At 41.2% G+C, this 24,734-nt stretch overlaps 1 protein-coding gene across 1 annotated transcript in view; it reads right to left on the bottom strand.

Moving 5' to 3' along the window:
• Commd10 (COMM domain containing 10) overlaps positions 1 to 20,079 on the bottom strand; it is a 103,958-nt gene extending 83,879 nt beyond the window's left edge. Inside the window, exons 1-4 of the mRNA XM_051200962.1 lie at positions 19,975 to 20,079; positions 18,386 to 18,476; positions 15,477 to 15,587; positions 13,957 to 14,112 (exon numbers count right to left, since the gene is read on the bottom strand). Coding sequence (XP_051056919.1) covers positions 13,957 to 14,112; positions 15,477 to 15,587; positions 18,386 to 18,476; positions 19,975 to 20,015 — 399 coding nt within the window. The 5' untranslated portion in view covers positions 20,016 to 20,079. The remainder of the gene's footprint in view (positions 1 to 13,956; positions 14,113 to 15,476; positions 15,588 to 18,385; positions 18,477 to 19,974) is intronic.
• Between the last annotated feature and the right edge of the window lie 4,655 nt (positions 20,080 to 24,734).

The following is a 24,734-nucleotide window of genomic DNA, read 5'->3' as shown; positions in this document are numbered from 1 at the left end:
TTAACCCTTCCTTCTTCCCTTCCTTCCTTCCCTTTTCTTTCTCTCTCTCTCTCTCTCTCTCTCTCTCTCTCTCTCTCTCTCTCTCTCTCTCTCTCCCTTCCTTCCTTCCTTTCTTTCTTTCCTTTCTTTTGGTAGACCAGGCTGGCCTCAAACTCACAGAGATCCTCCTGCCTCTGTGCCACCACTGCCCGGCTTTTTAAGTCTTTCTAAGAACTTACGGACCATTAACTCCCTTCCACACCTGTCTAGTTGATTTCAGGGCAGGTCCTCACCATTTATTCAAAGCTGTAATGAATTTATGTGCTCTTTTCAAAAACATTTTATTTTAGGTGGGGATTCTGTGCCTTCTATGAATTTGATTCCGTGACTCTGTTCTAAAGTTAGGTTCACGCAGCTTGGCTTCCCTTACAGTTACTAAGGCAACATTCTCTGGGTCCCATACCACACAGACAGCCATACCCCATCCTACTACTTCAGTGTAGAAGTTCAGACTCTCATTTCAAGTACATAAATATTTCTCTTCCTCATACACCTGCTACTTTTGTTCTTATAATATCACATAGCTGTTTATTTCCAAATATGTTCTATCAATTTGTTTCAGATATCTCTTATTTAAAGCCAGAGTTGATGACTGTTTTTAAATATCACTGTGGGATGTTTGCCATCAATGGGTACATTACTTTTGATACACACAGAGTATTCATCAGGATATCAATTAAAAATCAGTAACTAGAACATTAAAAAAAAAACCCTCAATATTTGGAAGTTAACCACATGCTTTTAAATAATGTCCAAGACAAAAAGAAAGTCTTAAGGAAAATTAAAACATACATTGAACAAATTGCAAAAGAAGATTTAGGCCCAGGAAAGAGTTTTTATGTTTGAAATAAGAGCAGACTCTAAAAGGGGAAAGCTGGTAAACCAATCTTCAACAAAATCAAAGAGTTTGCTCTGCAAATGACCCATTAAAAGACAAGTCAGGCTATATAGTAGGAGTAAGCATGTGCAAACCACATGCCTGACAAAGGACTGCTATCTTAGACAAACAAGGAACACCCAGAGCATAGGACACAACTGAAAATGTGGCCCTCAGCCCTCATCAAGGTAGTTTCTTTTTGCAGCAGACGGGGTGCTGCAGAGACCCATAACTGGTCAAAGTGCCTAGGAGTGATGATGGAGTACCAGCCCCAGCTGCTACATCTACAGTGCACTCTGTACACCTAAAGCTCAGGGGACACCACAGAGGAGACACAGAAAGAGTTTAAGAGTCGGAGGACCAAGATGCCAGCTGTGAGACAGAATGATGGGGATCCTGCACCCATGGACTTTTAACAATACGCCTGTCAAATTAAGATCTACATATTGACCACACCAGGTCAATACGACAGGTAGGGGATGAGTTTTACAAGACCACTGTATTACTTTCTTTTTGTTGCTACAACACTGACCAAACATGGCATAAGGAAGAAAGTTTATTTTGTCTGGAGGGAGAGTCCAACAGGCAGAAGCTGAGAAACCACATCTTCAACTGGAAACACGAAGCAGAGAAGAGTGAACCAAAGGCAGGCAAGCTCACCCCCAGTGATGCACTTTCTCCAGCAAGGCTTCAACTCCCAAAGGCTCCACAGCCTTCCCAAACAGCACCAAACATTCAAATATAAACACATACAGAAAACATCCTCATCTGAAGCACCACAACCCTTCCTCTAGACAAAAAACTATAGGCGGTAAATAGTTGCTGAGAGGAAAAAACCTGTTTTCTCCAGATATGATTCCCCCAATAGGTTATCAGATCCCATGTGATCAGTACTACACACATATACATAGGAGCAACACTAAACAGACTCAGTAGGGTATGTGTGTGTTTAGCAATAATACTTAAAAATGAGTTCATGAGTGGGTGGGCATTGGAGAAGGAGAGGGAGAGGGTGAAGTGGAAATGTTATAAAAACAGTGCTTGTATTTTTAAAAAAAATATGCACGGCACATGAAGAAACATCTCAGGTGAGAAGAGATGAAATGGCAAATAAGCACATGAAAAAAATGCCGACCACCATTAATTGTCAGCGAAACGCAATTAAGGCAATGGTGAGACTTCACTCCGTACCTTTTAGAATGGTTCGAATAAATGTGACAATACAAACGCTGGCAAATATAAAGAAAATGTAGATCCTTCACACATTGCTGGTAGGAATGCAAAACAATATAGCCACTGTAGCTTTTCTTAGGGTGCTGGGCCCTCCTACATCTATTAGCAACTAAGAAAATACCCCCACAGACATGGTCATAGGCCAATCTGATGGAGGCAATTCTTTGGTTGAAGCCTTCTTCTAAGGTGACATTAAGTTCATGTCAAATTGACAGCAGAAGTTAACTATAACAATTATCTACATCTTTATGAATCTTAAGCAACAAACATTACAAATTGAGGGGAAACCTGGCTTTGTCACCATAGTAATGATTCCTACCCCTGAGTAAATAGTATTGATACGTACAAAAATATCTATAAAACTGCTTTCTCCTTAGTTTTCTATCCATTTTTAAATAGCAGTGGAAATGTTGAATCGGTCATAGCTGTAGTATAAAACTAGTGATGCTCTCAACACTTAACATCTGAAGTCCAAGAAGCACAGGAGATCACATTTCAAGATGCCAGCTAGTCAGCTGGCAACGGGATTCTGCATCCTGCACACTGTGAGAATTGTAGCAGGACTGACGGCAAGCATATGGAGAGCAAATGTCAGTAAATAAGTCAGGAACCATCTGTGCAAATAAACTCAGACGGTGAAATTGCCACCTATTTTCACCTTAGGGAAAAAGACGGAATGTGATGAAGGTGCAATGTATCCACTAAGTGAATGGAGAGCAGATTAACACAGAGACAGAGACTCAGAGAAAGACATGGAGACAGAGAGGGGGAAACAAGCAAACAACTAAACTGAGCACGCATCATAATGCTGAAAAGAGACAAGGAAACAAGAGCCACTGTAAAATCAAGTGTTTAAAACCACAGGCCCATAACAAATTCCCTGGACATGCCTAACAACTCAGAGACTCCCTTAACCTGCAAGAAGTAACACTGTTCAGAGATACAGTTACGGATGACACAGGTACACAGATGTGTAGATGCTCCACGACTGATACCATGCTGGTCCGGATCACTTCCCACTGCTGGATGCTGCAACTCTGGTATTAGCTCAGTGTTGTAACTGTTCTGAGAATTTACTCAACCAATTTCTACTCTCCCTGTCAAAAATATATGAATAGTACAAGTTTAAGGACAGTGAAATGCTATTCAACTAATGATCTCAAGATTGGCAACCCTGAAAAAATACATCAGCTGTATTTAGCAAGTGTATATCTTGGAGCACAGTGACATACTATGCTCTAAGAACTACTGAAGGCTTGCAGTTTAACACTAAAAAGAAAAACCAGAAATACCTACTTTCCTAAAGCTGACATTCAAGTAGATAAAAGATCCATTGATGATTTTATAGGTAAGCAAAATTGTATGGACTGAGTGATAAGAATAAAATAAAAACAGGGTCAGGTTAGAAATGGTAGACAAAAATATAATTTAAAAGGAAAACCATCTGAGACCATACAAGCCTAAAGCCATGAGTTCACTGTTAGGAACCCATGTGAATAGCCTAATATGGTGGTGCACGTCTGTAATCCCAGCATTCCTCCAGTAAAATGGGAGGTAGAGACCCACAAGATGGAAAGTGGTGGCAGGAGAATAGACAGCCCTTGGATGTAGTGCAGCAGCAGAAATAAAGAATTCTGAGCTAAAATGTCTCAAAGGACCATTCTCATGGGCACCTGGGAAACAACAGTGTGTTGAGGGAGGACAACCCATTGAGCAGTCTCCAGGACAGCAGGAACGTGCTTCCTTCTGCAAATGTCCAAAAGCAAAGGGACCAGACCAGTGACCTACTTTCAGAAATCTGTGCTTTTCATGTTATCAAATCATCAAATCTTAAGAGGTAGCAATACTTATAGACATCACAATTTAGGGATATGTCCTAACTATATCCATACTTTGGGGTATGTCCTAACTATACCCTCACTTACGGATATACCCTAACTGTACGCTCAAGTTCAGACACAGGGGTCAACATGGTCCCACTTTTAGGGTAACAAAAATTTATACTTCTTGACCTACAGATTTATCAATTCAAATTTAAGATGGTGATAAGACACATCAATGACTTTCAAATTGCTACCGCTCCCTGTCAAAAATATATGAATAGTACAAGTTTGAGGACAGTGAAATGTCATTCAACTAATGATCTCAAAATTGGCAACAGTGAAAAAATACATCAGCTGTATTTAGCAAGTGCACATCTTGGAGCACGATGATGTAATTGGGGTAATCTTGCTAACAGCACAGTTCTTTGGCATTAGCAAAATCTTTATTCAATTTGCTAATGGTTCTGGTCTCAGCCAATTACTTAGGAGAGAATCCATTTCTGTTTTGAATAAGACTGATTAAGGGTCTTTTAGACTAAAACCCATTTAAATTGACTGCTGTACCAACAGCAAAATCCACCACTTTTTGTTTCCTAGAAGAATTTCCATGTGTGTCAAGCTAAAGCAACTCTTCCTACACTCTCACTTTTAAAGAGAGAAATTGAAATGTTTGGAATCTAGGATTCTAAAAAGACTCAAGGGCCACAACATAACTGAACCACATACAAACACAAAAGCTTAAAACACAGCAAAAATTAAAGTGAAAGAATACTAGGAAACAACAACAACAACAACAAAAATACAATTCACATCTCTTCCCTGAACTGTTCTTTTCTCATCAATAAATAGAAATGTCCTCTTTATAAGAAAAGCAAACAGACAGAACTTCAAAATAGCACAATTTGTGAGTCAAGGATATTGTTCATTTAACAGCTGTTTCTGGAGAATCTGCTATCTTTCAACAATGAAACTACAGCAGTGACCAAACAAACACACACTTCTATCCTTGTGGAGTTCGTATTATAGGACAGAAGCAAACCATTTTTAAAAATATACAGGTAAAAAATAAAGTAGCATGGTACAAAACGAGATAAACATCAATAGAAGACTCTTCCAATTATGAGATCTAAGATAAATGTCGCCTTTAAACATAGATCTGAAGATGGTAAGGAGGCAGCCATATGGACATCCAGAAGAAGAGTCTCTGAGGCAAAGAGATCAGAGGGAGTTAGAGTGAGCCAGGTGGGAGATATTAAGCAATGAAGGTCAACAAGCTAGACAGTGGGCTGAGGGGGAACTACAGATCACATATGTACCTGTAAGAACTGAATTCTATCATAAGCAACACAGAAAGCCATGCAAGGATTTGTAGCAAAAAGAAAGCAAAATAAAATAGAATTTCAAATAATCATTGTTGGTGTCCTGAGCTAGTAAAGACTGAGAAACAGTTTGCGTTACATTAAAATTCTCAAAGACACGAGGAAAATGAGTAGCAGCAGGCAGACATCAAGGGGAATTTTACTTAATAAATAAATAAATAAATAAACAAACTGTGTCTTTCAATCAGTAGACTGTCACCCAGCCCTAAAAGAATAACTGATACCTGTAACGACACCAGGCAATCCAAGAAAGTGTCCACTGGCATTAGGCCAACGCACATTACATAAGCCCATTTATATTAACTACAATATCCTAAAAACTAAGCTATGGCGATGGAACCAAGAAGAGCATGGTGCTGGGGATAGTTGTATACGTCTTTAGTCTTAGGAGGCAGAGGCAGATGGATCTGAGTTCAGGCCAGCTTGGTCTAGATAACTAGTTCTAGGCTACTCATGGCTACATGGTATGACTTTGACTTTAAAAAATAAATAAATAAATACAGAGAATGAGGGTAGAGAGACTGAGATAAATTAGACACCTTCTGGATGATGAACATATGATCAATGTTATTACAGATGACTGACTGTATAGAAGTTCTGAAACTCACCATTTGAACACTTAACAACATCCCTACATTTTATTGCAACCAAGTTATATTTTTATATCTATAAAAAAGAAGCTTAAAACGTATAGCAGAATATCTCAGAACCTTGTCTAAGTCCAACACCTAAAAAAAATGGTGCCTTTTTTTTTCTTTTTCTTTTTTTCTTTTCTTTTTTTTTTGATAGCATGCCAATGACTGAAGTAATAGAAGCAGAAAACTGAGTTGGATGTGGATATGGTTACAAAAAGTACCTTTCTCACAAATAATAATGCTATGAGGTATTCAGAACCTGAAACACCATTCATGTGTACATTTATAGTGACTCTGTGTGTTTAAAGATTCAGATACTGAAATATATACTCTGTCCTCTTTATAGTAAAACTATTTATTCATCTACTCTTATAGTTCCAAATGAAATAGAATAAAAATATTAAAATAACAACATAAGAAAATAAATTATAAATGTCAATTTCTGGTTTTTTACACTGTATAAAAAAGTATCTTTGCATTGGTGCAGAGTGCCCCTCCCAGAAGCTATATGTTATTAAACAAAACTCTCAGTGCTAGACATGGGCTCTCTCACTATGAGTTACTGATCGGGGAGGCCTCAAACATCACAGGCTTTTGCTATTGCTTTTGTTGCCCACCATAACTAGATTATAATATTATACTGCTGAAAACAACATATACTTTGGTTTCAAGACATTGAGAGAGCAATCTCAAATTGGCTGGGAAACTTTCTCCCTGCTAGATAGTTTCCTCAGTGCCAGAAGGTGCTGTCTGTCCACTGGAAGAGGAAAGACATCAACTGTCTTACCCAGCACTGAACCCTGTTTGCTACAGTACAAGCCTGCCAGGCAACATGCCCCCACTGGCACAATATGGCATGACTATTGAATGTTAGCCAACAGCTTTCTGGTTGGATTTAACTCCCCCTCCACTGAAGGGGGAGTTAATGCCCAAACTCATGGATGCAGAGACCATGGGCCTTAGCAGAGACCCCACTGTTGTTGTTTTGTAAAACAATCATGATGTCAAACTTTCTTTTAAAGAAATGTATTTATAACCATAGATCTGTAATGCTCTCAACCTTGGCCAAAGAAATAGTGGGCAATAATCAATGCAAACTCATAACTGGTCAAAATGCTACTAAGAGACTAAGTGCTCAGTATCAACTCCCCCATCAAGGAACATAAAACAGAGGATGACCAGAAAGAATATAAGAGCCAGAGAACAGCAAGGAATGCTGTGAAATGTAGTCTTTTGGACATGAGATGACTACTGCACTCACGAATTCATACCAGCTGAGGTTACCCACACAAGGCCTACAGAAAATCAAGCCAGCAAAACTCCAACATGGATGAGGAAGTGGATCACAAGGCCCTATCCCCAGCTGAGGACTGTTGGTAACTGCTGGCTGATACAGGAGAAAGAGACATTTTTCTCTGAGGATGTGGCCATTGGTAGATTGCCTATGTGAATGGCCCCATACCCATGCAGGTAGCATTAACTGGACTTGGTAGGCATTTTTGCTGTTGTTTTGTTTGGCTTTTATTTTTTTGTTTTTACTATAATTAAGGAAATGAAATTGGAAGAAGGCCATGTTTGGGGGCAGTCTTGGGGGACTAAGAGAAAGAAAAGGGGGTAGCTAAATCAAAATGCACCATACATATATATATATATATATATATGTATTATATATGTATACATATACATATATATACTCATATTCCTCAAAAAATAAATAAAATTATTCTAAACAAAGACAGGTATTTAACAATAAAATACATGATTGGCTGTTGTGTTTAATAAATTGTAATGGTTTAAAAGGAATTATTTTAATGTTTAGAAATATTACTGTCTTGGGAAATAATGTCTTGGCTATCCATTTTTAAATGCAGGTTTTATAATGACCTGCATGAGGACAATAAGATTTCATCATAACACAATGACTGTATATTTTGAGTTAAGTCTGTATGTAAATGGTGATATGAAGAACAGGAAGCTGTTTGACAGGAGAAAATCACATTGAACAATGTGAGCATTCAAAACAAACAAGAGTTATATTTATACTTAAAACTCCCCAACATATAAATGCCTCTTAAGAAGACAGATCAATGTGTAATCTACTTTAGAAGGGCTAATGACTGGCCTTCCATACATTTTTCATTACCTCATTTTTTAAAGGTATTTTAGAAACAAAACACAAAAACATATTTTTGGAACAGTGCCTCAAGTCTCAGAAACCAAAGCTATTATTGCCAATAATACTTGACACAACTGTTTTTACTTTTAATTTGGCGCTAATGTATTAAGGGATTCTAAATTTAAAAAATCGGATGAGTACAGTAAAAAGCGATGTTTGTTTTCCGTGGTCTGTGATGTAGTAGGTGTGATGACCACATAGGCATCATGACAAATGTTGGTGAAGCATTGCTGACAGCCAGCTCTGATAAGGGGAAAAACACAAAGCTGCATATGCAGCAGTAATATCTCAGTCTCCCAGAGATTAGGACGGTGCTTCTGAAGGGGGGGGGGACAGAATTGAAAATCCCTTTCAGTCAAGCATTAGGAAAAGTGGTTGTGATGGGTTTTCGGGCCTCTCCAACTTACCAGATCTAAATAATCAAGACACAAAGAGGTGTTTACCCACTATGCCTTCCAATTACTTTCCATCTTATCTTTGCCAAGGGCACCGAGCACACACCATGGGAAAATGCATTCTCTTTGTCAGATGGTGCTAGAACTGACTGTGCATAAGAACACACAGCCAGGTTCTTGCTCATATGCAAAAAGTAATTTTAACCCAATTGGAAACTGAAATACTAGGCGTAATGAATGCTACAGGGGAAAAGATCTTTCCCAATGCTCTGGCTGGTGTTTTTAGGATATGAAACCAAAAGCAAAGGCCATAGATTAAAACAAAAAAAAAAAACAAAAACAAAAAACAAAAAATGTGATCGTGCTAAACTCAAAGTCCTTGAACAGCAAGGAGCACACAGAAGAAAAAAGCATCCTGCAAAACGGAAAAAGATCCACACATTGCATTATCTGATAAGGGTCTAGTATTCAAAAAAATAAAAGAATTCAAACAAAGATCAGCAAAAAAAAAAAAAAAAAAGCAATCCCATTTTTAAAATGGGTGAAGCTGGGCTAGAGACATGGCTCAGCACTTGCTGATTTTCCAGAGGACCTGAGTTGGGTTTCCAATACTAGGATGCTCATAACCACTTATCACTCCAGTTCCAGGAAACCTGATACCCTCTTGTGTTCCCCTCAGACATTAGTACTCAAGGATGCACCCACGTATGCATGCACATACACATGCACACACACACACACACTTTAAAAATAATGAAAGTACCTGAGCAGGTATTTTTTTAAAAGAGAGACTACCAGCAGGCACGGCAAAGGTGCTCACTGTCACACATCAGGAATACACCAATCAAAGCCAGAGTGGAATGTCGTGGCTGCATGTTAGTAATGCTATTATCAAGATGACAACAAGAGGGGCTAGAGAGGCGGTTCACTGGTGAGGAGCACTAGCTGCTCTTCCAGAGGACCCAGGCTAGATTCCCAGCACCCATCATTAATCATCCATAACTCCAGTCCCAGGCAATCCGATACCGTCTTCTGTACTCCTATGAACACCAGACACACAAGTAGTGTGCAGACATACACGCAGGGAAAACATTCATAAGCATCAAATAAAGTTTTTAAATTAAAAACAAAAGAGCTGACAAGGGACCATGTGTGCTGTCAGTAAAAACATAAACTGGAACATGTATTAACTGCAAATGACACAGGTGTTCTTCAAAACACTGAAGACTGCCATTGACAGGTTCTGGAAACTAGAGTCACTGTTAGCAGCTGTGTAACCACTACTGAACCCAGCAGCCAACCTACAGTGGACAGATCCAAGCTCATGGTCATACAGACAGCCCTGGTGAAACTCAGTGCGTCACAGAACAAACTCAATAGGTAAGTACATAAGGACAAGTTCTGTAGAGAAAGCAGGAGTGTCTGAGAGCAGGAGGGAGACCAGAGAGAATGGAGCTAAAAGTGGTCCATCATTATGTACTATGCATTATGTACATATATGAAACTGTTAAAGACAAATTTAATTAAGGCAAAAAAATTGAAAATATCCAAAAGAAATGAAACTGGCATCTTGAAAAGACATGTGCATACTCATCCACTGCAGCAGCACTGTCCACAACAGCCAAGATATATTAACAACCTAAGTGTCTGTCAATGGATGAATGAGAAGATATGGCTACTTATCCACAATGGATACACACACACACACACACACCCCCACCCACCCACCCACCCACCCACCCCCCTTGGGTTCTGAACAGAAGGCTCAGTGTTTCAGTGCCCCGACTTACGTGAAGGTTGAAAACCAACTGTAACTCATGTTCCAGGGGATCCAACACCCTCTACTGGCTTCTGCTGGCACCTGGTACTCATACATACACACAGGCAAAACACAGTCAACTCTTTTCAGTTTGTTCCAGTTCTCCAACTTCATTCTTTTGGAGACAGTTTTAATATATTACTACATTTTCCTGGCTATCCTTAAATTTGTGACCTTTCTCCCTTAGACTCCCAAGCTGCCACGATAACAGACACATGCCACAATACCTAACCTTCAAGTTTCTTTGTTTTCATTTTGTATATTCCGTATAAGAACTTCTGACTCTTTAAGCAGCACCTGAAATTATCAATCCCTGGGGGAAAGAGATACTATCTCCAAAGGCAGCTGTCCAGGAGACACTGGGAACTACCTCCTGGCTACAGCCTGCAAACAAGCGAGCAATGCAGATCAGTGCAAGATGCTGAGGAGGCAGACCCTCAACACAGAAGAAAAACACAAGCAAGACCAGAATAGTATGAAGATTTCCCAAATGAAGATGTTTCAGGAAACAAAATGAAAAACTGAAATCTACACAGGAGGCGGGAAAACAGAGAAATTGAAATAATGAAAAGCAAAGCAGAAACTCAAAGGATGATCAGTTGCACAGGGAAAACTCAGATGCAAACAACATGCATACTAGAGACAGCATTTTTCTCCCCTCAACCGTCAATCAAGTAAGACGAGAAAATAAGAAAAAGCAGGCTGGGGAGATGGCTTAGTCTGTCAAGTGACTACTCTGTAAGAATGCAGACCTGAGTTCACATCCCCAGTACCCATGTGACCTCAGCACCAGCATGACTGCCCTGCAAGCACCAAGACCAGAGTTCAGATCTCCAGCAGCCATGTGACTTCAAAACTGGTGTGACAGAAACAGGCTAACACAAGTTCGCTGGCCACCCCAGTCTAATTGAATCAGTGAGCTCCAGGTCCTACAGAGAAACCCTGTCTCAAAAATCAAAGTGGGGGCAAGGCAAAGGTGAGGAAACACCCATTGTGACCTCTGGCCCACACAGGCCCACATGCAAAGACACACACACACACACACACACACACACACACATATATATCACATAGATAAAAAGGGGGAGAGCTGTGTAGATTCAGGGGAGAAAGTCTCTATTCACCAAAATTGCAAATATCCACGTAAAAATAGTACCAAAAATGTATTTGAAAATAAATGAAAGACATCCATTTTTTAAAGTTCCTATCCCTAATTAGTGAATTACCAACATCATAGGTCACAAATCAATATAGATCAGAAAGTCAAGAAATAGAGAACTTGCTAGCACTCTTTGGGTCCAATCTCCACTATCACAAAAACAGTATTTTTAAAGAGTTAATTGTATTTCTATTCCAGTATCTAACAATAAACAATGGGAACCAACATTACAAAAATAGCATCATTTATAACAGCTTTAAAAACAAAATACTGTGCTAAAAAATAACAAAATATGCACAAAATAAAGAACACTGACATAAGAAACAAAAAAAGTTATTCCTCCACAAATTCATCATTAAATCAAATGCAGTCTTAGTCAATAATCCAGCAGGACTTTTTGTAGATATTGAAAGCTAATTTTTCAAATTTGTATGTAAGAAAAGAAAGTAGAACACCCCAAAAATATGAAAATGAGAACAAAGTTATTGAGCTCAGACTATTTTTTAATGGTGTGTGCGTACGTGTGTGTGTGTGTGTGTGTGTGTGTGTGTGTGTGTGTGTGTGTGTGTGTGCGCGCCACATGCATGCAGTGGCCTGCACAGGCCATCAGAGGGATCCAGCCCCAGCCCCAGGTAGCTGGAGTTGGGGTTCCTGTGAGCCACCCAACAAGGCTGCTGACAACAGAACTTGGGTTCTTTGAAAAAACTGCAAATACTCTTAACTGAACAGTCTCTCCAGCCCCACTCCAAGGCCCCACCAATTTTTGTGGTGGGGGGGTAGAGCATTGAAAAAAAGATATATCTCTATGTAGCACCAGCTGTCCCAATACTCACTATGAAGATCAGGCTAGCCTCAAATTCACAGAGATTCCAATGCCTCTGCTTCCTGAGTGTTGTGATTAAAGGTGTGCACCACCATGCCTGGCCCTCTTACAGCAAAGCTCCAGTAGTTAAGGCAGAAGGATTTACTGACACAAGGACAGATGAATAGATCAAAGGAATGAGAGAATTCAGAAAAAGACTTAGACAAATACATGAAGTGATTCTTGACAGAGGGCAGAAGCAATTTGGAGACAAAAGGATAGCAACTACAGTAACAATATTGGCACACAGTGCAAACATGAACCTTGACCCTGTATCTTGCACCTTAACTGAAAACAGCTCAAAATGGATCTCAGACTCACATACAAAACATCAACATTGTATAAAGCACTGACAGAGAACACTGTTATGGATCTGTCTATAAATTCCAGACACAAAACTGAGTATGGGGTCAAGAACATCCCAAATGATGCATGGGGCATCGACAGCTTTGGCTGTGTAGGACACACCACTACAGAAAAAAGAGAGACAGCTGCAGACTGGCAGAAACACCGTGCCACCACATATATCACAGAGATCTAGAGTCTTCAACTGGAATTCAAGTTCCAAGGGAAGGGAATGCAGGCAAGCACCTCTATATGTTAAAACTGAGAAAATGCTGTATGCCTACCTATAACAAGGTTTTATGCCTGGGGTACAATGAGAACTCTATCTCTGGCTTCCCTTGGATAGAGTACAGTTAAGCAAAATAACCAGATGCTTTACCACAAAATACACATGCAGGACAAGCACTTGAAAAACTACCAAAACTGTGTGTTAAAAACACAAGACAGCACCACACATTTAATGCAATGGTTTTCAGAAAAAAAGAAAAGAAAAACAACTGGCAATACTAAGTGCTGAAGAGTCTGGAACTGCTGAGCCCAGCGCATTCCTGGTAACACAGAACAATGCTGTTTCTTCAGACGCTCCGGAAGGCAGGGCGGGAGTAACTCCCAGCTCACCTCAGATGTACCAAAAATAGGCAGGCGAAAAAGAATTCTTCAGCAAATATCAGCAAGGCAAACCAGCAGCAGAGTCAAAGAATGACCCAGGAACTGTTTTCACATTGGAAGATTGATGTAATGCAAAGCATGGGTAGGAAAAGACAAAAATCTGCCGATCATCCAACTCTATGAGGTTAGGTTCGAGGGGCACCTTGGGATACCGCTAACATTACGTTCTCCCAGTGTTTGGCTTATGGGAGCTGACGGATGTTGAGTCTATGCCTACCGCATGCCAGGGATTCTGCTCAGTGCTAATGCAGACACACAGAAGACAGGCAAGAATGTGACTCAGTAAATGTTAAAAACAAGCCTCACATGGGCACACAGAGAATCACTGCCCGACGGTGTAAGGAGACTATCTCATTCCTACTCTTAATTACAGAGGCATATTTCAAACTGTCAAAATTCAATCATGTGGTAACAAATAAGCTAACATGTAGAAAAACTTAAAACAGTAACATTTAATTTTCTGCCTTACTTTCACCTCTCACAAAAATGTTACCATTTTTTTTTAACCCTAGCTGCTATAAAGTTTGGGACAGTCTGCCCTGTACCTTGTGAGGGCCCAGAATCCTCTGCCTGAACTTCTCAACCGTTTCTTGACCCATAGCCGACCAAGCGTTGGCGAATGCCTCTGCTCTGTCCTGTGTAAGATGAATATTTTCCAGTTGCTGCTGCAGTGCGGCTGGCTTCACGTTGTGGTACACTGCCTGTAAAAGGGGAAGGACACACATCCTCAGGCTTATGCAAAGACCTTGAGTTGTAGGCAGTACAAAAGTATTTAAAGCAAATTAAATACTCTCTCTCTCTCTCTCTCTCTCTCTCTCTCTGTGTGTGTGTGTGTGTGTGTGTGTGTGTGTGTGTGTGTGTGTGTGTTGCACTCACGCTTGGGATTAAGTGCACACGAGTGCAAGTTCAGGGCCTGTGGAGGTCAGAGGCATTGGATTCCTAGAGCTGAGCTATAGTGCTTTTAAGCAGCCAGAAGCAGATACTAAAAGCCAAATTTGGGTCCCCTGCAAAAGCAGTAAGTGCTCTTAACTGCTGAGCCATCTCTCCAGGCCCAGCATTAAAACAGTTTAAATCGAAAAGACTCCATAGCCCTCTTGCAGGCAGGCATTTTCAACAGTTCTATTAACAACAATATGCAAAACAAAGAACTAAAACTCATGGCTAATAGGCCTAACTTTCTCAGGCTAAATGTTTCATTTGCCTTGTGGTTTAAAGACTACTATAATTATTACTTAACAAAGTTTTATTTCATTTATCTCACTTAATTATCTAAAGTTTACAATGATTTCAGCAAATAGATTTTCCCAAGGAGTCCCAAAAACTGCCTTTATCTCTCAACCAAAGTTATATATAACAAAAGAAAATTCTAAAGTAATTTTAAGAACATCTGTTCTATCCCTTGTATAAATTGAGAACAACTTTCCCACAAACCCCATCCTGTGCTGTTATGTTCAACTGCCTTTCTTTCTCTACGGAAGGTTCACCAAGCCTAAGAAGCAGTCATCCTTAAGATCCACATTAAGGTCTGAATATGAAGTGCCCCTCACAGGTTCAGGTGCTTAGCGCAGGCACTCTCTTTGGAAGACAGTCACAGCCACTCCCACCTCCATGATTTCCCTTTGAAATCCATCAATCAAAATAAACCCTCCCTATTCTAAGTCATGTATCTGGTGCTAATAACAACAACAAATAAGAGAGGAAAGTAGTATAAGGAGTGATAACCCTGACCATGGGTTTACAGGCCTTTGTAATTGGTATATGGGAGGAATATATATGAAAGAGTTCGGGGCCACAGGCTAGAAAAGATCCAGAAGGCTGTGAGGAGAACATAATGTTGACTCTAAGAGAAATGCTGACAAGAACGGTGATTGCTATATCGTATTTATTTTTGCAGAATGAAGCACTATGGAAAGAAGTCATGCACTCAAAAATGTTTCAGTATATTGGAACTCTTAAGACATCCTGAGAGTTAACATCTTCCATAGCTATATAAAAATAGAGAGAGCCACAGATATTAAAGGCATGAAAACATGCAGTAGATAGGAAATTAAGGCTATAAAAGTACCTGCTCCAGAATAAACGATATTGTCTCCAGAACCAGCTGAAGCTCTTGTTTCTCTAGAGAGAATGCGGCCTGAAGTTTTTCTTCCTCTTCTTCACTGAAGCTGCTCTCGGACTACAAACACAGAAGCAGTCAGTTCAGAGGATGCATTCACAAGACGTACTTATTCATATAGGAAAAGAGAAGAAAAGGCCACATTGAGAGCAAACTGGCATGCTTATTCTCTAAATTATGACACTTGTTCTAGACAACTGTAAGTGGAGTGAAACGAACTTTCCGTGGTGATATAACTGATCACTGGAAATCTAAGCTGAGGAACGGATGCTTTTTCTGCTCTAATTTTAGGCCACCTCAGACATCTGTGCTTTACACTTCTGATACCTGGTTTTCTTAGTTCTTTCATTTCATCTCATAATTAGCAGTCACTTCTTAAAACTGCTGACTTCCCATCACAGCAGAGCCTTCATTCCCCACTGCACCTTCACTAGTCTGCCTTGCTGTTTCTAGTGTGCCTGGTCAGGATCCCCGACAGCTGTCTCTACAGGTTTCACGTGGGGTCCCCAAAGCTCTGCGATGGGCTTTCCCGTTAGATGAGTTGTAACCACTAATTAAGATCACAGGCTACAAATACCTGTTTCTAAGTTCTCAGCTACAGAAGTTGGTGTGACGTCTCCCAGTTTTTCCCAATAAGTGCTGATGTGTAAGATGAGACATGATAGAATGTTCCTGCTCCTGTTATTCCCCCGTCTTTCCATCTACATCACAGGCAAGAACTTAGAGTTCCCATGCTGGCTTTGCATTTCTTATGTGAAAGAAAAGAATTAATGCCAAATGTATACATCAAGTGCCAGCTGTATAATGAGGAATGTATTGGGGGAGGGAGCTATATATGGGTAAGGAAAGGCACGACTCTCAAGGCTACAAGTAGAAAGACTGGTGAAGAAGCATAGGGATTTGGTTGTCTCCTGAGAAATGAGTGCTCACAATGCAGTGATACAATGAACAGAGAATCAGCCAAATATTCTAGAAGCACAGAGAAGAGACTAGCACAATGCTTGAAAGGTGGATGTTCTCTCTGTGAAGCAAGGAAGAGGAGCATTTGGAAACAAGGGGAGGAATGTGCACACAACATACGGCTGGAAAAGGCCCCAGAACACTGTAGTAAATGTGTATTGTCCAGTGTGATTGCAAATGCAAAGTAGGGAGAATGTAGGCCGCTGCCATGTTCTAATGGATTCACACACAGTGTTTAGAATATTGTTAGGGACAGCTACTGATGTTTCTAAGTGCTGTTAAGTATGATCAACACTTTTAAAAGAGAAAAACATTTAGAAACGTTACTGGAATGGTATTATTAGGAATCGATAAAGGTCTGGAAAACTGGTTCAGTGGATGAAAGTGCTTGCTGCTCTTGTACCCACATGAGGCAGTTCACAACCATCTCTATCTCTGGGGGATCCAATGCCCACTCAGGCCTCCGTGGACACCAAAAACACATGTGGTACACATACATACATGCAGCAAAACACCCATCATACACATTAAAAAAGTAGAAATACATAAGTGTAAAAAAAAAAAAAAAAGATAAAAATCAAGAAGATTGTGAGTGACAGATACTAGTCCGAAGCCAGGAAACAATAAGGAGCTGAAATAAATTTGGATTTGAGAACAATTCAGAGTGAGTATGCTACAGGCCTGGGGCTGTCTCCTGGCCAATAGAGGAAAAAGGTTAAGAGCCTTGAGATAACTGAATGTTGGTGCCTACAAAAATGCTTAGCATTTCATAGGTGCTCCACAAACACGGTCAGTGAAATTTTATAACCCCATAAAAAACATAAATTGAACTGGTTACCAAATAATGACTTAATTACCAAGCATCCACATGGCCAAACCAACTGCACCCTTGAAATGAAAGCAAAGAAAAAAATCAGAGATTAAATATTGTATAAGATGCTATGGAATAATCCTTCTGTACACTGTGAAAATGTGTTGTTTTCACTGTTTGGCCAATGGCTAGGCAGGAATTTTGGAACAGAGAGAATGCTAGAAGGAAGAAGGGCGTAGTCTGAAGGGTCTCCAAAGATGCAGAGAGAAGCAAGATGAACATGACACATTCAAAGAAGGTACGGCCATGTGGAAGAGGGTAGATAAGAAATATGGGTTAATTTAAAATGTAAGGGTTACCTAGTAACTAGCCTGAGCTATCTATTGCCCAAGCATTAATAATTAATAATAAGCCTCTTCATATTTATTTGGGAGCCAGCTAATGGGACAGAGCAGGCTGGCAGTCCTAACAAAAACTCTGCCTAGAGTGAAAAGTAATATTGACTGAATTATTTTTAAGACTTATTGATTATTTGTATAGGTATGCGTGGTTTCTTCGTGACTTTATATGCACCGTGTGCATGCAGGAGCCCAAGAAAGCCAGAAGAAGGCATCAAATCCCTGGAGCTGGCATTATAGGTGTTTACAAGCCACTAAGTGGGTACTGGGAACTAAACACAAGTCATCTGCAAAAGCAATGTGTGCTCTTAACCACTGAGCCATCTCTCCAGCCCTGCGCTGAACTATCTTTACCAGGAAGAACTAAATCAGCCTTTTCCTAAAAGCATGTTCCACAGAACATTGTATACCAAGATAAAACAGTTCCAAAGCAAACCTTCGTCCTTAAATATGTGACCCAAACATTAGAATGCAAAATATTCTGGAAAGCTCCATTTTTTTTTTTAAAGTTAATTATAGAATACAAAGTTTCCCAAACTTTTGACCAGAGAACATTATCAAATCTTCCACAGATCTAGAGTTCCTGAGAACACACAAAAGAACATTATTTCGTACATTTTCCAAATAATAGCATCATGCTTCAGGGTAATTGGAGGGATCAGAAGCCACAGGGAGACAGAAATGCAAACCTTCAGGTGGAGCTTTTGAAGAATTCGGACAAGAAGGCGTGGGAACCGTCCAGTATCTATTGCATTTATCAGCGGCACTGCTTTCTTCATGCTAAATAGATGTGCAAACAAAGTTTCAAAATAAGTTTTACAATGTATTTGCCATTGATGTTTATATGTTTTAATTCAACAACTCTAGTAGCTCTGTCGTCTTAGTGAAATAAAGTGAAATGAATGACAACCAGGTAACCAATCTGAGCATTTCCAAAAAGATGCCTCTCCCCCAAAGTATTCCTGTTGCAAAGTGCATTTGACAATTTTCTCTTTCTTCCCAGGCAAATTACTTGGGGAGGTATGTACCCTGTCAGGGAATAGCAGTGATTTAGCAGTGGGAATGCATGCTACCACTTAATCTAAAACAAACTCTTAAGGAGTATAAAGAAGAACACAGCAAACTAGGGAATTACACCAAAACCATAAAGGATAATGATGGCAAATAACGGTGGCAGGAAGGGGAAGATAGTTCATACAAAATTATTTAGCATGCACAGTTACTTTAAGACCTGTGTCACTTATAATAACCAATTTCAAACTGTGTGGTGAGCACAATGGTGTACACACTGAATGTGCCTTAATAGTGTGTGCTCCCCCAGGTCAAGAGCTTGAAGAAGTGACTTGTCAGATCCAACTGCCTTCTTCCCAATCAGGAATGTAGTATTCAACCTTCAATACAGTTGCCTGCATTCATGAGTATTTCTTCTGCTTCCACAAACTGAGTTGGTTTTGGCTGAAATAATTTTGTTTTAATGGGGGAAATCTGAGTAGTGGGTGGTGGGGCAGCCAATAGCTCCAGCATATTAGCTGAGTAAGGCTACACGGACCTTGGATCCACGAGTTTGAAGCCAGTCTTGGCAATACAGTAAGAACTCCGCCAAAGAAAATCTTTAAAACTGGGCTCTGCATCACCACCACAGCCAGGCAGTCTTACCTAACACTCCGAAAAAATTTAAAACTAAATAAAATGAAAACAGTATTAATGGTACCAAGAGTGCCTAAATATGCCACTAGTTGCCTGAATTGCCTGGCTTGGTTTCAAGAGGCTATTAACACGTGTTTATTTGTTAAGCACGCCATAGTACCAGCACGAGCCTTTCTCATCATCATCGGGTCTGAAATGACTAAAAACAGAGGGTACTTTCCCAAGAAACTGGAGCATCTAGTAACTTCTACTTCCTGCGCTAAAAAGTCACTCATGTCCATATCTCTGGTACAGACCAGCGCGGCCAGGACAGCAAACTCAGAGCAGGTGAAACACTCCAAAATGGATGCGCGCTGCCCCCACTTTTCCTCCCCTATGCCCACACCCTCCCCTATGCCCCGCCCACTCTCCCCACGCCCCGCCCACGCCCCTTCACGCCCCACCCACCTTCCTCCACGCCCTCCTCCGCGTCCCGCCCACACCCTCCTTGGCGCCCCTAGACGTCTCTCCGCAGCTTCCCTCCAGCTCCCGACCCGGGTCCACTGCACCACAGCAGCAGGCAGTGGCGACACCTCTGCTCCCACCCAAACAGGTCTCCTCCGCATGACGGGGCACTCAGCCTGACCGCTACCTGGGGCTCTCCGGAAAGATCAGCGCCGCGGACGCCGCCATCCTCAAAGCTTCCTCGCCCGCGCGACTGTCAGCTGTGCACAACCCAGCCAATGACGGCGAGCCTGACGGAAGCCCGGGAGGGCCAAGTCGCGCCGCCCGGACGTTTGCTCGATTTTTGCAGCGAGCAGGACTCCTGGAGGCTTGTGCGTGGTCCCTACAGGGAAAGGAAGGTCGTTGTCATCATTTCTAGCATTCTGACCGTTTTGGAATCCGGGCTATACATGTATATTTATTTTTATTTATAGATCTGCATCCCTGGCTAGGTGTATGTGTATATGCGTGCAATTTAGGCACCAGTATACATGGCTGTGCATCCACAAATGTAGTATATGTAGCAATTTCTTTTTTCAGGTTTAGTGAAACCTGAGGCCTCTACGGATAGAGAAATGGGCCAGCGAGCATGCCCTGTCAGTTGAGGTTATGCTACCAACCCTGCTATTGGCCCTCCCGTGTCTGCATCCCCAGGGTTCTCTGCAGAACACAGTTCTGGCCTTGGACACGTTGATCAAATTCCTTCTACAGTGGTTTCATTGAGTGCCTACTGTATACTGTTCATTGAGTGCCAAGCATCGAGCTAGGCACTGGGGACTCAAACAGACAAATATGTTTTGTCAGCAATTAAAATGGACAAGTATTTGTTGGAACTATTTGGGGTCCATCGTAGCAGAGAAGAAAGCTAAAATCTCCAAGACGTGTATAGTTAAGTTTCTCACAAGAGAGTAAGGAGACAATGCATTTTCACAAAAACCTTTATCTGCCTGAGAAGAAACTGGAGGAGGGTGTTAAGGGATGGGGGAGTAGCAAAGTAGGGCTGGAAAATATGAGAAGTTTCCTAAGCCTGTAGAGATGAGGAGGGTGTTTCAGCAGAAGACAGAATGAGTAAAGGCTGAGAAGTAGAAGAACGATTTGTCGTGTTAAAGACAGTCTGGAAATTAAACCAGAAGCAGCTTTGGTGAGGGGCTTTGGCCTGTCCCTTACCTGTAGGAAAATGGGTAGCCATTAAGTGTTAGGGGCTTGAGTGTTTGTTTTTAAGATTATATTGAGAATGACAGTCTGATTGGGAAGAGATAAGGGGAAAACTGCACAGGAACTTACTGCGATAATCATAATCAAATCCCATGAGAGTGAAAAGGCAATGGAAAATGAAGACAGCACATGGATTAGAGTTACATTTTAATAGCAGACTGTTGAAGAGCTGGCAAAAGATCGAATTTAATTTTCCTTCCTAATTATGTTTTACTTAAATTATTATTTAAATTAGTTGGCATTTCTGGAGCAACCAAACAACAGTGTAACTGAGAGAAGCCAGATTGCAAATTAAAAGTGAATAATCCCCACGTGGATAATTTAGTCAATTATGCAGCATGTTGAACACATACAAATACATTTAGTTCCACAACACTCCACACATTCCCCCCGATTTATGCATATCTGAAAAAGATGTATGTGAATCTACATAATTTGTGGGTCTGTGATCCAAACACAGACTGCCTTACCTGGCATAACTTTAGATGGGCCCAATTTTTCCTCAGTCTTTGAAACATTCTCCTTGTGTCTTGATTCACTGCTGAAGTAAAGTCACTAGTCAATTAGACCTGGTTCAGATCCCTAGTGAACTTCAGCCCTTCCTTGGCTGTCTTGAAAAACACAGAAGAGGTTCAAACCCTGAGTCAGTGTAACCCTCACATACCCTCGAATGCCTGATACGTGATTTGGAGGTAACATGATGTCTGCTTCCCTGGACTGTGGTGAGGATTAAGGAATGTGATCTGTACCTTTGAGAGAGAATCTCTATGAGAACCGCATTATATTATATATAATATACATATATATAATCAGATACAGGATAAAGGACAAGGTATAACCAGTTGCGAAGTCCTTCTGTTCTGCCCAAGGGAGCTGGGAACTGGCACCATGCTGCTTCATACCACCTGACCTGGTCTCCACAACCAAAGAGAATGCACAACCTCTGGCTCTCTCCTTTTAAGAGATCATGCCCACAGACAAGAAGCCCACCCCAAGGCCAGCATGTCAAAGCTATCAGCAGAATGAATTCCCACAACACTTTCCCTTTTCATGTAAATAAGGTACTAAACCTAATACAAAGCTATATAGAACAGGAACGATTATCAAGTATTGTCCAGGAGAAAGAATGGGTAATAATACACACAAAAATGGAACTACAACCAATAAGAACAACACCAAGCCAGAAATACATACTTTCCTTAGAGTACGTACAAAGCACAGACCTCCAGAGTCTCCTCCAGAGAGGCACTGCAGGTCACAATAGCGTATCACACCAATTCTCTCCATATGTAATGATGACTGATACAGTGATGCTGTAAACAATTTCACCCTTTGAATGCTGTTCCCACACTGTCTGGTATATGGGCACACATGTCCATGACAGGATCCCTTAAAGTTGTCTACTGGTGACTACTTGTTGCAGAATGGGGACTGACTGGAGTCAGGATTCCATAGCTACTCTTTACTCTTGTCCTCTATACACTAGTCAACCCAGCTTCAGGATGGGTGCAGAGCCCAAGCCTGTATCCACTAATCTATTATGGATACCTAGCTCTCCAAATGCCGCAAAGCTTTTTTACTTTTCTTCCTTTATTGTTAACTTCAATTTTACATTTTTTAAATGTGTTACCCATGACTCTCTAGAAAGAGGCCTGGCTGCCTACATGATAGTACCCCATTAAAGGGTGTGATTTCAGAGAAGTATGAGTGAGAGCTGAAGAGATGGAAGGAAGGGTGGGAGGAAGGCAAATGCAAAAAAGTGATGTTGTCCAATTGTGTGATGGCTAATTCTGTCAACTCGACAGAATCTAAAATTACCTCAGAGACTAGTATTATCCTTCTAGAGCCTTCCTTCATGACCCACTCCGAGCCCCGCACACACCTCCCTCCACACCATGCCCATGTCTGTGAAGGATCCCATTAAGGTGGGAATGCCCACCTTGCATAGGGAGTACCATTCCTTATGCTGGGGCTTGTACTGAATAAAAAGGAGAATGCAAACTTAGCAGCATCCACCCCGCTCTATCTCCTGATTACAGACACAGTGTGGCTAGCTACATGAAGCTTCTGCCACCATGTCTTTCTGGCCATAATGGACTGCCCCAGGGAAAAGCCAGGATAAACGCTTCTTCTTTAAGTTGCAGTGGTTGGGCATTTTGATGCAACAATGAGGACAGTAACTAATATGAACCAGACCAGAAACTAGAGTGTCCAAATACTTCTGGCATTTGTGTGCCTGGTCAGGACAGAACCACAGACAAGAATCAGAACTGCTCACTTGCGGGATCTCTGCCCTAAAACTGCCCCACGGGTTTCCAACTCCTGTTGAAAGGAAATGTAGCATCCCCTCCCTCGTTCCAGGGAACCTGTCCTTCCCAGCTTGGTCCTGTCTGGGGTCCCTTCTTGTTTCGTACATCTCTCTTCAAGGCCGTTTTGTGTACTCATACTTCCTCCCTCCAATAGGCAAGGTTTTTAATTTTGGTATATAACAAAGTAGGGTAATTTCTGAACATACCTTTCAGAAATCTCCAAACCTAAGTGAACTCTGGACACACAAAACAGCCACTCCAAATTCATCCTTCAGCATCCCAGCCCCAAATGCAAGTGATTATCTTCAGAAATTAACCAAGAGCGGCTCATCCACCCCAGCCGTGCTGTGACTGGACCCTGGGCATTCTACAGTCCACGTGCTTCAGTGAAACAAAGTGAGGAAGGCAACTGCTGAGGAGCTTGGGAAAGTGGGGCAGAGCCCATCTGTACCACCCTTCGACCTGTATCACCCTTTCTTTACCAGAAGGGAAAGGGTCTCAGACCTTCTTATGGGGCCATAGGTAGAAGATTTCAGTGTGAAGACGCTCTTCTGTCCACTCATGTGTTCCTCGGAGGATTTGTAGGCAGAGGTTGGCTCTGTCCTCTTTAAAAACCACTTTCAGGCCCAGCCTCCGGTGTCCTCATTAACATTCCATTTTTGCAAGTTAAAGCCTGATGGAAACACAAAGGAGGAAATATCACAAACATCACTCCCTAAACTCAAGTGAGGAGGGTAGGCTGTGACAGGCTGAGGGAAGAAGGTGAGTAGGTGGAGCTTTGGAAAGGCTTCTCCTTCCCGGTAAGGCACAGCACCTTTTTTGTATTTTTAAATTCACTTTTATTTCCTCTCTCTATTGCTGTCTTACAGTTTTGAATCCCTGGAATTCAGTCGCACTAAAATAACATGCTAAGAAAGCATTTAAAATATTTTGTCAAATTAGACGGTGTGTAGGCATTTTGTACTACTCTGTCTGGGTTGTCCTACCTATGGCAAACTAATTAATGGCCTAGCCAAGGGACATTTTGTGTGGTGATATATTGTTTATGATCTAATAAAGCTTGCCTGGAGACCAGAGAAGCAAAGCAGCCAAGCCATCAGAGAGCTCTTACCTCTACTAAGGCTAGGGCAATCCTGTCTGCAATATGGCTGTAGACTAATTGCCCTCTGAGACCCTGCTCCTGTCTTATATACCTCTCTAGTGCTGAGATTAAAGGCATGCACCACCACCACCCAGCTTCTATGGCTAACTAGCGTGGTTGCTGGGATTAAAGATGTATGCTACCACTGTCTGGCCTCTATGGCTGTGGCTAGCTTTGCATTCTGATCTCCAGGTTAGCTTTATTAGATCATAAACAATGTGTCGCCACGATTTTGGAAATCTA

The sequence above is a fragment of the Phodopus roborovskii genome, unplaced genomic scaffold, assembly GCF_943737965.1.
Source record: "Phodopus roborovskii unplaced genomic scaffold, PHOROB, whole genome shotgun sequence".
NCBI lineage: Eukaryota > Metazoa > Chordata > Mammalia > Rodentia > Cricetidae > Phodopus > Phodopus roborovskii.
Note: the sequence above shows the minus strand (reverse complement) of the source record. Positions and strands in the feature narration are given on the sequence as shown.